At 40.2% G+C, this 18465-nt stretch overlaps 1 protein-coding gene across 2 annotated transcripts in view; it reads left to right on the top strand.

The window, feature by feature from the left end:
- LOC126183855 (uncharacterized) overlaps positions 1-18465 on the top strand; it is a 252093-nt gene that overhangs the window by 125697 nt on the left and 107931 nt on the right. For both annotated transcript variants that reach the window (XM_049926145.1, XM_049926144.1), the window contains exon 4: positions 552-713. In XM_049926145.1, coding sequence (XP_049782102.1) covers positions 552-713 — 162 coding nt within the window. The remainder of the gene's footprint in view (positions 1-551; positions 714-18465) is intronic.

Raw genomic sequence — 18465 nt, 5'->3', positions numbered from 1 at the left:
GATGAAACACGATGATGTGGTAACATTCACAAATTACTGTTAGTTTTGCAGGATGTATGATGGAGGCATACTTATTTATTAAGTCTACATGTTGGTATACATTTATGTGTTTATTTTATATATAATCATGTAAGTATACACTGGATGACTCAGGTGTAACTGGCATTAAAAAGAATTACCAAGTATGGAGATGAATGTAATGCAAAGAAATTGCAGAGTGTAATTGCTGGAGCTTGTGGCACATATTACCCAGTTATTATGCAATGTAATTAAGGAGTCATATTTTAGAATAACTAGTTTCTTAACAACTATGTTTACAGCTTTGTTGTTTCTGAAACAGAATTCTGTGGCTCTAAAAAAACACTTATTTCATTTAAAATGATGAAAGAACTCACTATTTCTTACTGTTAACATTTCTTTGCTATAGGCAAAGACTTTCTGAATTTGATGTAAGTTACATGTGAACTTATTTATCAAGCCAACAATTTAAAAAAAAAATTGAGATGGTTGTTACTCTCTGAATATTTTATTTTCTGCTTATTTTTGAAAAGGCTCTTTTGGAGACCCAGCAAGCAGCAATTAGATTTGAACGAGCAAATTCTGCACATGCTGCAGCTAAAGAAATGGTGTACCTAGCAGAAGAAGGCCTAAGCACAGAAGGTCGGACTTTTGACCACGCCTGGCAGGAGATGTTAAATCATGCTACTATGAGGGTAAAGATGATATATTTGTTGCAAACACTTCCTAGTGCAATAAAGAATAAAACATGTTAACTTTTCTTCAGTATTCAATAAAAGTGGCACAACATCAAATTAAGTTTTGAAACATATATGTGCTATTATAGAAGTAGCTTATATACATTCTTTCAGTGATGTATGTCTGCTTCTGTGCTATGTGTAGTCTCATTTCTTATGGTTACTGCAAAATCTGTGTGATTAGTAATCAGTTTTCCATGTAGCAGTGAACATCCCTTTTTCAGTGCTGAAATAAACTGAAGATGCATGTCATCATAATTTTTCTCCTTGTCATAGAAATCAATGGTGTCATGCATTTGCTGTAACAATGATTGATATTTTTGATAAATAAATATCATAATTTTTCCAAGGCTATTGTAGTGAAGCATCATCAAAAAAACAGAAAACATTTTGCGAAGCTTGCTTACACAGATTTCATTACTGCACTGTGTTGAAGTCACATGTTATATAGCATTAATAATATGAGACGTAGTTAATACAAGTAATAAGAACATCAGTAGATTCCAATAAGAAATTAATCATTAGAGTAGAATAAATTGTCCACCAAAAATCCATTAGGCCTCTCTTAAACTATACTATATTAGTACCTAAACAATGTATACTAAAATGTAGACTTTCATGGCCGGAAATGTCATGTCCATTATAATTATCTGGGCTGTTATGCCGTGGTCGATTGGTGAATTCTTTGTCAAATCTCAACAATGTATGGTTGCTGACAAGCTGTTGAAACGTGTTTGCCCGGATAATGGGAATTTCCATGTGCCAAAGTGAATGATTTTCAGTAATTATCTTCTTACAGACAGTTTTGGTTCCATAAATGAGCTGTTAGTTTGAAAGAGGTATATATTACTTATCATAAATTTCAAAAAGACATAAATATACAGAGAAGCAGCAGTTAGTAGACCAAATTCTTTGAACAGACGTATGATGGACGTTCTTGAATTTACACCACAAATAATTTGTATGACATGCTTTTGGACTAAGGAAACTGTAGCACTGGAGGAATTGCCCCAAAGTACAATCACATAGGACGTTATGGAATGATTTTTAATTTTTACATCACCTATTTCTGAAAAATTTGTTTAGGCATTCTGTATGTATTGTCAAGTCTTAGTCCCATGAATTTAACTCTGCAAACTTAAAAGTTCTGAATGGCATATAGAGCATTTTTCCAAAATGTAATGGAAGTACAGTTGCTAAAAACCATTTATTGACATCTATGAAAATATTATGAATAGCTCTTTCCAAAACTACATGTGGTTTGCTGTTTACCACAATGCTTTTATCATCTGCAGACATATCAAACATAGCATCTGTTAATATCACTGTTAAAAGTTCAGTAATATACACAAGAAAACATGAGGGCACTGCAGTGGAATCTTTTGGAATACCACATGTAGTAGATAAAGACTGATGTCTTAATATAGGAACTGACACCCTTTGTTTTATTTTAGAAATATATGACTTGAACCTTCTGTAGAATTTCCTGTGACACTACAATATCTGTACTTGTTATACTTAAAAGGATTTGTGATTTATTCATTCAGATATCTTTGATAGATGATAGAATGTATCTGTAGCCTGTAGTTTAGTGCTGAATTAATTATGTACATTCTCTCTTCATATATTAATAGTTTTGACAATATCAAAAATCTTTAGAAGTCCAGACTGTGACTTGGTCAATAAGATATTTGTGATCAAATCATTAATAAGTGACTTATATGAGAACTTTTCAAAAAATGTTGAGAATAGTTAGGGGTGGGTCCCTCGGATGCCACTGCTTCCCTTTGCATTGGTTTAAACTCAGCATATTTCTGTAAATTAGGGAATGTTCCATTGATATATGGTTTATTACACAAGTAGGATAAGATGTTATTAAACTTTGAAGGCCACCGTTTAATTAACTTTATTTGTATTATATCATAAATAACGAAAGTTTCTGATTTAAAAAACTTTATAGTAGTCATCACTTCTTTCATGTATAGTGTGGGCCATATTCATGTTATTGAAATTATTTGTAAAGGATGTTATCAAATATGCCACGTCAACGTGTACTGATCCTCAAAGCCTTATATTATTAATTATTGATATAAATTGCTTATTAAAGATCTTTTCATCACACTGCACCTGTTTCCATACTATCATCAACCCTTAGAGCTCTTTTTTCATATTCGTGTTTAGTTCTACCTGTCTCCTACTTCATATATGTTCCATATTATTTTGTTGCCTCATATGACTGCCCTCTTGTAAGGTATTTGCTGTAATGTCTGGATTACTTTCTTTGATATTATGTGGTGTTTGCTATCACTGAAGGTATAAAAAACTGTTTGAGGAATACAGACTGGAAAGATGTATACAATTCACCTGGGATAAATGAAAAATATAACTGTTTCTCTAATACAGTCATAGGTCACATTGAAAACTGGCTGCCCTAACAAAGTGACCAAAGCAAATAGATTAAATGTTTCAAAACCTTGAATTACAAATGGAATAAAAGCATCATGCAAAACAAAAAGAAGACTGTACTTAATGTTAAGGGAAAATGATGACTACAGAGCTAAATCACATTACAAATTATATTGTAAAATTCTAAACAAAGTAATCAGAACCTCAAAATGTATTTATTTTCAAGAAAAAATAAATGCCTTTAATAACAAGATAAAAACTATATGGAACATAGTAAAAAGTGAAACAGGAAAAACTTATCAGGTAAATGATGAAATTATGTTAAATGTAAATAATGGGTTGATTAGAGATACCTACAAAATTGCAGGCACTTTCAACAAATTTTTCCTTTCAGTAGCAGACATATTAGGTTTTAATAGTTCCTCAGAAGACAGCTTAAAATATTTAAAAAATGCATTTCCACAGAAGTTTGACAAAATTCAACTATATCCTACCTCACTGAAAGAGATTTCTAATATTATTAGCTCTCTTAAAAACAAATGTTCCAGTGGTTATGATGAAATCAGCACTACCATAATTAAATGTTGCTCCTATGAACTTTGTGACATACTGAGTTACTTATGTAATGAATCCCTCCATAGTGGTACTCTTCCAGATAGGCTTAAATATGCTATTGTCAAACCATTATAGAAAAAAGGAGACAAATCATCAGTGGAAAACTTCCGTCCCATTTCATTATTGCCAATATTTGCAAAAGTGTTTGAAAGGGTTATGTAGAATAGACTTTATAAACACCTAGTACAGAAAAACATTCTCATTCACAATCAGTTTGGATTTCGGAAAGGATTGTCAACTGATTGAGCTATATTCACTTTTACAGATGGTATATTAAAATCAATAAATCAAAAGTTATTGTCACTTGGATCTTAGAATATTCTGTGATCTGGCTAAAGCTTTTGATTGTGTTAATCATGATCTCCTTATTAGAGATGGGCAAAACTGTTCTTTTCAGAGATTGGATCAGAACTGTTCACTCCCTGAAATGAATTAGCTCTTTTTCATGACTCACCACTCATTTACAATAGAAAATAAATGGAAGGCACATTGCCCTTTAAACTTGGTTTATTCCAGTACTATACCTGTATTTTGATCTTATTTGATCCTATTTTGAAGTAACACAGATAATGAGTAAGAATTTTGTATTGTTTATTGAAATTTCCACGATATAACAAAGTTTTTGATTATTGATTTATTTTGCACTATCGTGGTTTTTTGGGTGATCGGAAATTGTTGTAACTTGAGATTTACATTAACAATATATTCGGCTATAATGTATTAAAATTTCATTAACCTCATACAAATACATCGCAAGCCATATATTTTTAAAGTGAACGTTTCCTTTCGAAGACGCCTAAAATCGCAAAATCCGTACCAGAATAAGAAAAAAAATATAAATTTGACTGTAAAACGAAAGTGCTGCATATAGCCTTACGCAGAATAAAACAAGGAAAATATTGGTGTATCACATTTTGTGATACGTTTATCGGTTCGCTCGTAATTAAAGCGTAAATTCGAGTGTCCATAATAAAAATCCTATAGTAAGAGGAGTCATCAGGAACCTAATCTAATCAGTTTAAACAAATAAAAATAAAATAAAAACAATTGATGTATACATAACATAATAATGTAATATACATAGCGGTATTACTACGAAGAACAATATCCAGTGGGGACGAACTCCGATGCAGAGGCGCTGAGTCGAGCAGGTCGAGCCGCGAGCTGTATTACTGCATGAGCTGAGACCGCAGAGACCAGAGTGACACCTGAGTCGCTTTGCTCGACGCTCTGGCTAGAGTCGAGACGGTGGGGTGAGCGTTGAGCGGGCGAGTTCCGAGGGTGGGGGGGAGCGGTGAACTCACCCGCTCCGAGACAAATCGTCCGTTCCCTTGCGAGCAGGTTTTTGCAAGTAGTTCCTATGTTATCCGCTAGGTGGCTCTCTGTCCTGTTGCTCGCATCAACTGCCCAGAGGGCAGGACGTGCGGCTGAAATGATCGCCGACAGAGTGCGATGCGAAGTTAAGCTGCGCCAGACACTGCTCAGTGCACACGGCAGACGACGCACAGAGACGGCACGGCATATGTGAAACACAAAATCCAATGGGGCACTGCACAATGCAGGCAGCCAAGGTAGAAGCAGGGCAGAGGCCGGCGCTGGCTGTGTTGTGTGGCGTGCACTGTGCTCTGACCAGCAGAGGCGCTGCTGATATGCTCCGTCTCTCTCTCTCTCTCTCTCTCTCTCTCTCTCTCTGCCGTGGGAAACGTTTGGAGCTACCGTTCTTTTTTTCTGAATCACTTATTGTTCACTCCTTTGAAAGATTGAACTCTATGAATTAGTTCAAGAGCGGATCCCCCATCTCTACTCCTTATACAAAAATTAAAATATTAAGGGATAACAGGAGTAGCAGGCCCATGGTTCTCATCCTATCTTTTTAATAGAAAACAGTGTGTGTCTGTATCATGCCTACCACATAACAATAGTCATTCAAAATATGGAACCATCAGATAAGGGGTGCCCCAGGGCTCTATTTTAGGTCTCTTGTTGTTCCTATTATATATTAATGACCTTCCATGTGCAGTGTCACAAAATGCAAATTTTGTCTTATATGCAGATCATACAAGTATTGGTATAAAAAACAGTACTCGTGATCTCACTGAGCAATCAGTTAATGAAATATTTGTAAGTATCAATGGGTGGTTCACAGTAAATGAATTGTCACTGAATTTTGACAAGACCTAGTACATACAGTGCAGTACCTCACAAAGAATACCTGACCCTATAAGTATAATGTATTCAAACAATGAAATTAAAGCTGTAGACAGTGTAAAATTTTTAGACTACAAATTGAACACAACCTAAATTGGAAAACTCACACTCTAGACTTAATGAAACACTTTAGTTCAGTTACATTTTCAGTACACATTATAGCAGAAATAAGTGATTTAAAAATGAAGAAGTTAGTTTATTTGGCCTACTTCCATTCACTAATGAGTTACAGAATCATCTTTTGGGGAAACTCCTCTCACAACATTTTCAAAATTCAAAAATGAGTCATTAGAATTATATCTGGTGTCAGTCCTAGATCATCATGCAGAGACATCTTTAAGAAACTTGGTATTCTAACTACTACTTCTCAGTACATATACTCATTGATGTCCTTTGTCATTTTCAACATTTCTGTTTTTACACAAAATAGTGCAAAACATGATTATAATACCAGAGCCGAAAACAATCTGTGTAAGGACTATAAAAGCTTAACATTAGTACAAAAGGGAGTTAGATTAGATTAGTAATTGTTCTACAGATCATGAATACGACACTTCGTAATGATGTGGCACGTGTCAGGTTAATAAAAGGTGTCTATACAAGATATTACATTACACAAAATATTACATGACATTTAATTTTTTTTGGGGGGGGGGGGGGGGAGGGAGGGGTTGAGGAAATTACCCACTTACTACAGTAAAAAATTCATCTAATGAGTAGAAGCAATTGCCATTAAGAAATTCTTTTAATTTCCTTTTAAATGCTATATGTCAAATACATGGGTACTCATGTATTCAGTAACTTACCAGAGCATATCAAAGGTCTTGTGAGTGATAAAGATTGCTTTCAGAGTGAATTAAAGAACTTTCTGTTGGCCAACTCCTTCTACTCCATCGATGAATATCTTCACAAGGATTATAGTTCATAGAATTGTACAATATCCATGTATCTGAGTAAAAAAGTATCTAAAAAAAACTTTGACTCTATCCACATCCCAGAGACTCCTCTCCAAGAGATCCATGGAGAATGATAAATGTAATGTACAGCATGAGAACTGTCCCTGAATGACATACAGTTTGCTTTTTGTAGTACAAAATAATTTTCCTTTATTCCTTGAGTAATCCATATTTTTGTAGATTGTTGTCTAATAAGAGCTATTTTTTGGGAAAACAGTTTTCAAATAAGGAGGGTACATTATTAATAAACGTGTTTTTCATTTGTGTCATCAGGACTGTAACATCTCTCTAATTCCTGTCTTCATCAAGTTTCTTAAAAAAATATGCGGTTTTTGTCCCATTAACTTTCCCCCTAAACTCATATTTCAGTTTTCAGCAATTTTTTGGTTAGACTGTGTGTAGTGTTCCATCTTACCTAGAAAGGACTGTAAGTCTTTCAAGGACATGGGCTACACGTATTAATCTACATCCTCTACATGTTATTGAATGATTCTCATTTAGTAGTCTGATCTTCTCCCAGGCTGAAGCCATTAAACTGTAAACAATGGCTATTTTTTAAAAGCTATTCTGTCAACCAGCTTTTTGCAGTGTAGTGAATTAGGGGTACACATTCCATAAAGTCTTGTACTGTGTAGTAACTGTTAAAATGACATCATCTAAATTGTTGGTACAAAATGAATGAGCTGGAAAAACTGCCCCAAAAAAACAATGGAATATTGTCACCTTGAAACTATTATCAAGTTCAGATCCAAAGGCTAGGTCATCAGTGAATATTGAAAGCACATTTATTACTGACATTAGTGTACAGCCAGAATAAAATGGAATAGAACTCCAGCATGTCTAGTGCAACTATTTATACAAATACCAAATATTCCAGAATTTTCAAGAATTACAAACACAAGATATTTTAAGGACCTTCCAGAAAAGATAAACACTTAATAGAAAATAATTGCTGGTGGTTGACTTTGAACTGGTGACATGCAGAACATCTGCCACTAACACTAACCACCATGCCACATTGTATGCACCAGAGCTCACGACATTGCTTCTATTCCTGGAAAAACAACAACTTCAGATCATCACATGGGGCTTCGAAATTATGTCTTCTAGAGGGAACTTTGCAATTTCTGTATACTGAGCAGTTGACACAGCTTTGTTGACAGCACAGATGGCTATTACTGATCAATTCCCATTTGTTGATGTTGGGAAACACCCCAAGACATCAATTCCAATACAGTGGAATGGTGCTCCTGCAGGTGGGATTGGTGCCGGATGCCCCAGAGTTAATTGCAGCATGTGCTTCTGATGTTGACAGTCCTTACCATGGTTCACATAGAGTGAGTAGACACCTAGCTATTGATAGCTGTATCTGATTCTGCCTAGAGTCTCCATGAATCCCCAGATGTTGGATCACCATGGGAATACTTCGTGATGCCTGTCCATAAATGAGCTGGGATGACTCACAACCATTTCTGTCCCATTGTATCATAGTTTCTCTTATACAATGTTCCATTTATTAATTGGAATTCTCCTTTGGCCAGTTCCTTCTTCTTCAAGGCTTCTACATTTTTCAGCAGTTCTGGATCTTCCCTCTGTTCTCTAGCAATGTCATTTAATCCAGCAATATCTGAGATTTCAGCTGCACTGGTGTATTCTGACAAAGGAGTTCTTAAAAGTCAGTCACCATCCTTGAGTTTGTGTCTGCTTTTATATACCACTGTGATGTCATACTCCTGAAGCCCATCTTGCCAGTCAGTCCAACAGGTCCTTCAGGGTAATCAGCCAGCATATAGAATTGTGATCCACCACAATAGTAAATGGATTGTCTAATAAATACAGCCGAAACATGTTGATGGCCCAAGCAACTTGAAGGCACTTTTTCTTGGTTCTAGAGGAGTTCTTCTTGGACTTGGAGAGTACTCCTAAAAACATTAGATACCACCTTTTCAGAACCTTCCTGAACTTGCATTAAAACTGTCCCTATTCCAAAATCGCCAGTGTCAGTGTAAAGTTCTGTCTCGGCTCTCTCATCCTACAATGTTAGGACTGGAGAAGATGTTAGTGCCTCCTTAAGGACATAAAATCTTTTTTACATCTTTTTTCAGGAAAATATGGCATCTCCTGTGATGGTTCTTGCAAGGTACATGTCTAGGTACAGAAGTCCTTTATGTATCACTGATAATATGAGCACATTCTGCGAAAACTTCTTGTGTCATGAATGTGAAAAGGAGTTGGAAAATCTGTGATCACTCTTATTTTCTTTGGATAGGGATGGCCTCCATCATCATTCACTAGATACCCCAAGATTTTAATTTCTTGGGTGGTGAAGAGGCACCTTTTTGAGTCAGGCAGTGACCTGTAGTCTGAACACATTTCAACATGCTTGTCAGGCAGCTTAAAGTTTCTTCAAATGTCTTTGGAAAGACTGACAGTGTCATCCAGATAGCAAAGACACATTGTCCATTTAAGGTTTCAAAGCAGGTTTTCCATCGTAAGTTTGAAGGTGGCTGGAACATTCTACAGTCCAAACACCATAACTTTCAACTTGTAGAGGCCATCAGGTGTTATGAAGGTAGTCTTTCCCCTTTCAACTTGTCAACATAGATTTTCCAGTAGCTTGTCGGCATGTCCATAGTTGAAAAATACTTTGCTCGTTTCAGGCAGTCTAGCTTGTCATCAATGCATGGCAGTGGATAGGTAAATTCCTTTGTGAGTTTTTTCTGTCACTGGTAGTCAGTGCAGAAATGCCATGTTCCATCCTTCTTCTTCACAAGGACCACAGTAGACATCCAAGGACTCCCTGAAGGTTCAGTGATGTTATCTTACAAGATCTTCACCACTTCCTCATGGATTATCCATTATTCAGCTAGTGACACTTTGTATGAGTGTTGGCTAATTGGTGGATGATCCTCAGGTTTGAAATGGTATTTTGCTTTGGGCCACTTGGCCTATCCTTTCTCCTCTCCAAATGTGAAAGCGTCCAGAAATTGACACAGAACAGTTGTCACACACTGATGTTACTCCTTCGTCATGCCAGATCATATTGCCAGTTTGATAGCAGCTTCTTCCCCTGTGTTGTCTGTAGTGGTAGCTGAAAAATCTATCATTCCTGATTGAAACAGAGTCCCAGTAGGATTACAATAGCGTCTTTATTGTCCTTCCAAAAACCAAATAACTGTTTGTCACAATTTATAATTAAAAATTAACTTTGCTTCTTCTGCCATTCCAACCAAAATCCAATTCTGTGATTTGGCTCCAATTAACTCTCTGCAGCCAGAAGTAATCACTGAAATCACCAACACTTGAAGAGCTGTTTTCCGATTCAGAAGCCTACTTCTCAGTGTTACACTGTTGTCCGTGATGACACATCAATGAAAGCTTAATTGCAAGCAGTCGGTGCATGAATTGGCGAGCACTCATTAATGGGAACTGCCTACAGTGGTCCTTGGGGTTCCTTAAATAGCAATTCTCCAAGAAGAGACATGCTGCCCCTAGTAACTCATAACCCATGTAGGCATGGTCTTGCAATGCAGCCAGCAACCTCTTGCTGTTGGCTGGTGAGGTACCTGGTGGTCCGTAGCTCACTTTGCATCTTGTGGCAGTCTGGGGGTATACTAGAAAAGCCTAAATGGCTGCTACGGACAATGTGAGCATTGATTTCCGTGACTAGTGCATTGTAGCCATCATGCATGTTGTGGCTGGTGACCCTGGGCTCCATAGCAGCTGTCTCCTCCACTGATGTGCTCAGGCAACAGTAGGCCCCAGAGGCCTCAACATGTTGGAGTCTCCAGCATTCTGAGGGGACGAAGCAGATTGACCTCCATTGGCATGGGATGAGAGTCATGGTGAGCAGTGTCTGACCTAAGGAGGTCCTGGACTGGGTCAGTGGCAGATGGTGCTAAGAGTGCCTCATCCCGAGTATCTGCAGTAGATGGTGTTAGGGCATCCATTCGTAGCCTAGATCCATAACAGGCCCAGACTTGATGGATATGCCTGCAGCAGTGGCCTCCTCGCAGCACCTGGACTTTGACTATCTCCCACCCAATCAAATGGAGGAGGAAGGCAGGCTGCCACTGCAGCCACTTGTACATATGTCCCCACCTACAATGGATCCCGTGGAGAAAACCCTTGCCATTCATTAATCTGAGATGGTAAGGAACTGTTCTGGGAGTACACCAGGGATAATTGTGATCTGTGAGGGTGGCCATGTAGTTTTTCTGCCAGTGAGGAACTGTCCTGAGGATATGCACAGTACGAGGAAAGAAAGAGCATCATGACATCTTCAATGGAGTGGTATTGAGTTAATTTTTCCATTTGGGTCTCGGAGATGTGTACTAAACATTCGGTCAGACCATTAGAGGCAGGCACACTGGACTCGCATTTGGGAGGACGATGATTCAAACCCGCATCCAGCCATCCTGATTTAGGGTTTCTGTGATTCCCTAAATCACTTCAGGCAACTACTGGGATGGTTCTTCTGAAACAGCACAGCCGATTTCCTTCCCCATCCTTCCCTAACCCAATGGGACTGATGGATGACCTCACTGTTTGGTCCCCTCCACCAAATCAACCAACCAACCATTCGAGGCAGGGTGAAATGGAGCCAAGTGGATTAATGAAATGCCATTTGAGGTGCATAAGTCCTGGAATTCCGCTAACATAAATTGGGGGCCATCAGTCACCAAGGCCTTTGAGAGCAAGCAGGTGTGCCAGCACCTTGATCATCAATGCTGAATTTGTGAACTGCATGTGAAACACAGAGGGGAATCTACTGCTCGCATCTACATCCAGGGGCCACATAGAGCTGAGGAATGGATTGGCAAAATCCAAATGTAGATGGGACCAAGGAATCACTGTGGTGGGTCATGGAAAATACCTGTGTGTGTGTGTGTGTGTGTGTGTGTGTGTGTGTGTGCACGTGGGAGGGGGGGGGGGCACTTGCTTGCTTTGACATGTGTGACATTCCTTCACCATCCTGGCAATATCTGCATTGATACAGCTCCAGTAGGCATATTGCCAGGCAAGACGCTTCATCAAAATCACTCCCCAGTGGCTGTCATGGAGCAACTGAAGAACCTTATGCTGTAAGGCCCTGCAAATAAGCACCTGAGGGAACCCATGGCACCCTGTGTCAAAATAACACCATATAAGGATGAAAACTTGTGTTGCATGGTCCAGAACACTTGGAAGCCCGGGTGTGTGAGATGTTTCTTGTCCATGGGCCATCTTTGTGTTGTATAATGCAAAAGCTCCTGGAGGACAGGGTTGTTCATCGTGTGTTGTCCCATGAGGCATGCATCAATTGGGAGATGGCCATGATGTTGGCAGTGTCAACATCTACATGCAAACATACTAGCAGCTCCTTATCAGATACCAGGTCAAAATTGACAGGCAATTGCTGTTGGAAGTCAGCACTGCCATAAGAAGTGTTAGGGCAATATGGGCGATATTGGCTTTCATAGGCATATCCTGAGAGAAACAGAGCCTGCCTTTGCAGCCAGCACACTGTGCAGGTCAATATTGTTGCTGAAGACTTGAAAAAATGCAGTAGGGGTCTGAGCCTGAAATGGTAGCCGTAGATGTAATCATGGAAGTGTTTAATGCCCAAGGTGATGACAACTGCCCCCTTTTCTATTTGGCTGTAGTTCCTCTGTGCTGCCGTGAGGGTCTTGGATACAAATGTGATTGGTCACTTCACACCATTCTCAATATGGGACAAAACTGCGCTGATCACACAGTTGGAAGTGTTGGCCACTAACACTAGTGGTTTTGTTGGATCATATGCTGTTAGGCAAGTGGGCCAAAGGAAGGCCCACTTCATGTCATGGAATGTGTTATCACATTGAGAAGACCACTTCCAGGGCATGTTATTACAGGGAAAGTGATGTAGTGGCTCCGCAATGCCTGTGGCATAGGAAATGAACCATCGATGGTAGTTCAGCTGACATTAAATAGACTTGAGGTGGGATGTGTCTGTTGGAGTTGCTAATTGTTGGATAACAGACACATGTTGTGGCATAGGCTGTATGTGGGACATACTGAAGATGTCCCATAAATACACTCCTGGAAATTGAAATAAGAACACCGTGAATTCATTGCCCCAGAAAGGGGAAACTTTATTGACACATTCCTGGGGTCAGATACATCACATGATCACACTGACAGAACCACAGGCACATAGACACAGGCAACAGAGCATGCACAATGTCGGCACTAGTACAGTGTATATCCACCTTTCGCAGCAATGCAGGCTGCTATTCTCCCATGGAGACGATCGTAGAGATGCTGGATGTAGTCCTGTGGAATGGCTTGCCATGCCATTTCCACCTGGCGCCTCAGCTGGACCAGCGTTCATGCTGGACGTGCAGACCGCGTGAGACGACGCTTCATCCAGTCCCAAACATGCTCAATGGGGGACAGATCCGGAGATCTTGCTGGCCAGGGTAGTTGACTTACACCTTCTAGAGCACGTTGGGTGGCACGGGATACATGCGGACGTGCATTGTCCTGTTGGAACAGCAAGTTCCCTTGCCGGTCTAGGAATGGTAGAACGATGGGTTCGATGACGGTTTGGATGTACCGTGCACTATTCAGTGTCCCCTCGACGATCACCAGTGGTGTACGGCCAGTGTAGGAGATCGCTCCCCACACCATGATGCCGGGTGTTGGCCCTGTGTGCCTCGGTCGTATGCAGTCCTGATTGTGGCGCTCACCTGCACGGCGCCAAACACGCATACGACCATCATTGGCACCAAGGCAGAAGCGACTCTCATCGCTGAAGACGACACGTCTCCATTCGTCCCTCCATTCATGCCTGTCGCGACACCACTGGAGGCGGGCTGCATGATGTTTGGGCGTGAGCGGAAGACGGCCTAACGGTGTGCGGGACCGTAGCCCAGCTTCATGGAGACGGTTGCGAATGGTCCTCGCTGATACCCCAGGAGCAACAGTGTCCCTAATTTGCTGGGAAGTGGCGGTGCGGTCCCCTACGGCACTGCGTAGGATCCTACGGTCTTGGCGTGCATCCGTGCGTCGCTGCGGTCCGGTCCCAGGTCGACGGGCACGTGCACCTTCCGCCGACCACTGGCGACAACATCGATGTACTGTGGAGACCTCACGCCCCACGTGTTGAGCAATTCGGCGGTACGTCCACCTGGCCTCCCGCATGCCCACTATACGCCCTCGCTCAAAGTCCGTCAACTGCACATACGGTTCACGTCCACGCTGTCGCGGCATGCTACCAGTGTTAAAGACTGCGATGGAGCTCCGTATGCCACGGCAAACTGGCCGACACTGACAGCGGCGGTGCACAAATGCTGCACAGCTAGCGCCATTCGACAGCCAACACCGTGGTTCCTGGTGTGTCCGCTGTGCCGTGCGTGTGATCATTGCTTGTACAGCCCTCTCGCAGTGTCCGGAGCAAGTATGGTGGGTCTGACACACCGGTGTCAATGTGTTCTTTTTTCCATTTCCAGGAGTGTACTTGACCTGGTGGATGAAAAAAGAACATTTGTCAAGATTACAGCAAAGGTTCACTGTCATGAACATGGAGAAGAGACTGTTGAGGTTCCAAGCAAGATTGGTGTATTCTTTCCAGTGACCAGAATGTCATTGAGGTAGTTCACTGTCCCCAGGATGTCCTTTAAAGAATTGCTCCAAGTACCTCTGGAAGATCGTTGGGGCACAAGTGATGCCAAACAGAAGGTGCATATATTGGAACAATCCAAAAGGAGTGTTTATGACCACAATCTGCCTGTAGTAGTTGTCCAATGGGAACTGGAGATAAGCATCCAGAGATCAGTTTTAGTCAACACCGTACCCCTGATGATATGCAAAAAAATGTCCTCAAGCTTGGGAATAACACCATACCCCTGATGATACGCAAAAAATTGTCCTCAAGCTTGGGAATGGGATATGCAGTGACTATGGACTGGATGTTCACAGTGGCCTCGAAGTCACCACAAATGCTGATGGCTCCCGACAGTTTCTCCACAGTCCCATGCATGACTGGGATGGGGATGCCCTCATCCTGGAGGTGTTGCAATTCCTGCTGAAGCTTATCCTGAGAACAAACTCAGTGCTGCGGGCCTTAAAAATGTTTGAGACTGGAGTGAGTAATGGGGATATGTGTCTGGAACCATGAAATCTCCTCCTGCTGCTTCTGGAACACTGGTCTAAATTTAGCCAAGAGGTCAGTGGTGTAGGGGCAGAAGTCCAGGGCATGGACTGTTTCAGAGATGTCATGGATCTTGAGAGCCAAGGCATGGTATAAGTCTAGGTCAAGCAGGTTAGGTACCCCAGGGGCCACAACCACCAGAATCCTAGCTGGAATTACCATGGTGCCATGGTGGAGCCTGGCTTGGAAGCATCCTGCCACAGAGTTGAAGTCATTACCAAAACTAAGTAAATTTGTCATGAAGGGGCACAGCAGAGGAAACTCAGTGGCTTTGTATGTAACGCAGTTGATTATTGTTGCTGATGACCCAGTGTCAATCTGAAAGGTGACTGGTTTGTGTGGAGTGACAAGTCACAGTACACAATGTGGTGATCCGATGGCAGGGTGTGGGTATGGGGAATGCCCGGTGAACATCATCTGCCAGAATGTGTAGTGCCAACAGTAAAATTGGGAGGTGGTGGTGTTATGGTGTGGTCATGTTTTTCATGGAGGGGGCTTGCACACCTTGTTGTTTTGCATGACGCTATCACAGCACAGGCATACAATGATGTTTTAAGCACCATCTTGCTTCCCCCTGTTGAAGACTGATTTGGGGATGATGATTGCATCTTTCAACATGATCAAGCACCTGTGGTGGAGTGGTTACCTGACAATAACAACCTTGTAACGAACTGGCCTGCACAGGGTCCTGACCTGAATCCTATAGAACACCTTTGGTATGTTTTGGAATGATGACTTCATGCCAGGCCTCACTTACTGACATTGATACCTCTGTTCAGTGCAGCACTGTGTGAAGAATGGGCTGCCATTCCCCAAGAAACATTGCAGCACCTGATTGAACGTATAACTGTGAGAGTGGAAGCTGTAATCAAGGCTAAGGGTGGGCCAACTCCACATTGAATTCCAGCATTACCGATGGAGGGTGTCATGAACTTGTAAGTCATTTTCAGCCAGGTGTCCAGATACTTTTGATCACATAGTGTACATGGTATGTGGAACACATTTTGATCAGTTCAAAACAACACTCATCATCACTGCTAAATCTGTCTATTATTCCTAATTGAAAGAGAGTCACAGTTGGAGTATAAAAGCTTCTTTCTTATTTTTCTGAAAACCAAATAACTGTTCGTCACAAGTTATAATTACAAAATAACTCTGTGTCTTCTGTGATTCCAACCAAAATACAGTTCTGTGGATTTGGCGCCAACTAACTCCCTTGATTGAAATATAAAATGTGGGTCTTTTCTGGAAAAAATAGTCACAGGTGATGAGACTTGCTGTTATCTGTATGAACTACCCTTAAATGACAAAGTGCAGAAGTTCACATGAAGAGTCAGTGCTTTGATGACATAATCAACACTCAAAGCTAATGTCATGTGCAAGATGAACAACAAAGGACTTTTATGACAGTTTCACATAGTTGTATGAAAACTCTGTGCTTTGTACTTGGGGGAGGGGGGGGGGCACTATGTAGACCACCTGAAGCATTAAAACCACCATATTAACTTTCCTCTATTTTTATTAATCTAGTCTCAAAACTTTTTGAACTGATGAGTTATGTGCGGTAATTTTCCTCCATTGTTATTGTTCTGTGGAGATTAATGCCTTTTGTGAGGACCTTCAAGTCAGTTTCAATGTTTGTTGAATGGTTTAGTTTTCCTCTTTGTGGTTATCTGCAGAGACAAATTGAGGAGAATTCTTCCAAAACTTGACAAATGCTACAGATACATTTTTTCCTAAATGAATTTTTCATTTTCACCTAGATATGTATGTTTGAGCATTTGAATTTCTACATGACTACTGGATCTCGCTGACATTAATGAACTGCAGCTTTCTTTTCTTTGTTTACCATATTTTGTTTTGGTAAAAGAGTGGATGTTGGTACTATTGGATGGCATGGTTTCTTTCATCTCATGATGTCAACTTGTACTGGATCTCCAGAATACATATCACACATTTATAATTTTCTTTGCTTTCCTGTGTGAGATGAACATGCTGGCTGTTCATTTTGAATGGTAGCTTGGATTTTAATACTTTTGTACACTATGTTTTAGATTTTTAATGGTCCAGTCTGTGTTTAGAACTTTGAGAAGACCATGCTTTTCTAAAATATCATAATAGTCTGTAGGAGACAAGATGCTTTCTTTTTTTCTGTAAGACTTCTCGATTCTACCAAACATTTGGTCTGCATGCATGTAGCTATGGCCACGAACAGGAATGAAGTGATCAATATTATTGAATTTTGTGCTTTTTTCCGAGAATGATGTAAGCATCACCATCATACAGTTATTTTTGGTTTGGATGCTGCAAGTATCTGTGAATATATGAATAACATTGGTGCCATCATTTGGTTGCTTATATCTAAACCAGAAAGAAAGTCCAACTAAGCTGAAGTGAGTTGATTGCATCCTCTTGAAGATTCTGTCTCCAACTAGATGTAGAAAACTGTGCTTTCCTTTTCTTGCTCCATAGCATGGATCATGATGCACAGATTGTGTAACAACACAATGTATGTACTATACATAGAAAACCTCACTGACTGATAGTTTTAGCATATGCTGGTTTTGATGCATGTCAAAGCAAAACTGAATGACAGTTGGATTATCTTCCTTCATTCTGTTATAAACTGCTTTTCATGAGTTTTATATGATCTGTGTCTAGTTCATAGTTCATTCATCTTCTGCAGATACATTTCTGCTTTTATTTACATTAAACCAATCTTACAGGGGGGTCAAACAGAAACCTGCCTTGATCCATTTTATCTAATAATGTCACATCAAGATGAAAGTGAGAAATACCTTCACAGCAAAGTTCAGCAGCTTTCCACTTATTCATTGCTTTAGCTTTTGAAGGTGAAACCTCAAGTCCATGATTTCATTTAATGATAGATTCCTTTTTACAATTTTTGCTTTGCACTTCAGGTTGATGTAAGCTCTTCTCGAATTGGGATTTTTTCCCATTGGAACATTCTTTGACCTGTATGCCATTTTCAGAATACCCTCTGCTTCCACTTGCAATAATTCTTCGTAGACATACATGTGAGCATCAGGTGAATAATTGTCTACACATAAGCTGCAGTTGTTCCGATGACAATGAATTCTGCATGCAACACTATTCCTGCCAAGTAACTTCACTTACAGCAGCCAGTATACTACAGTATTGTTAACTACTTGCTGGGGAAAGAAAGCTGAGGTATTATAGGGTAATTATATTGCGTTTGTTGACTTTTGCCGTAACCATAAGAATGCATATATAATGTTTTGCTAAAGCTTTGTGATTTGGAATGTTCATATGCACAGCAGTAGTTGACTTTTGCTAAAAATTGGTTCAGTGATTGATGTAAAAGTTG

This window comes from Schistocerca cancellata, chromosome 4 (assembly GCF_023864275.1).
Source record: "Schistocerca cancellata isolate TAMUIC-IGC-003103 chromosome 4, iqSchCanc2.1, whole genome shotgun sequence".
In the NCBI taxonomy this organism is placed as follows: domain Eukaryota; kingdom Metazoa; phylum Arthropoda; class Insecta; order Orthoptera; family Acrididae; genus Schistocerca; species Schistocerca cancellata.
This window is presented reverse-complemented; position numbering and strand designations above follow the sequence as displayed.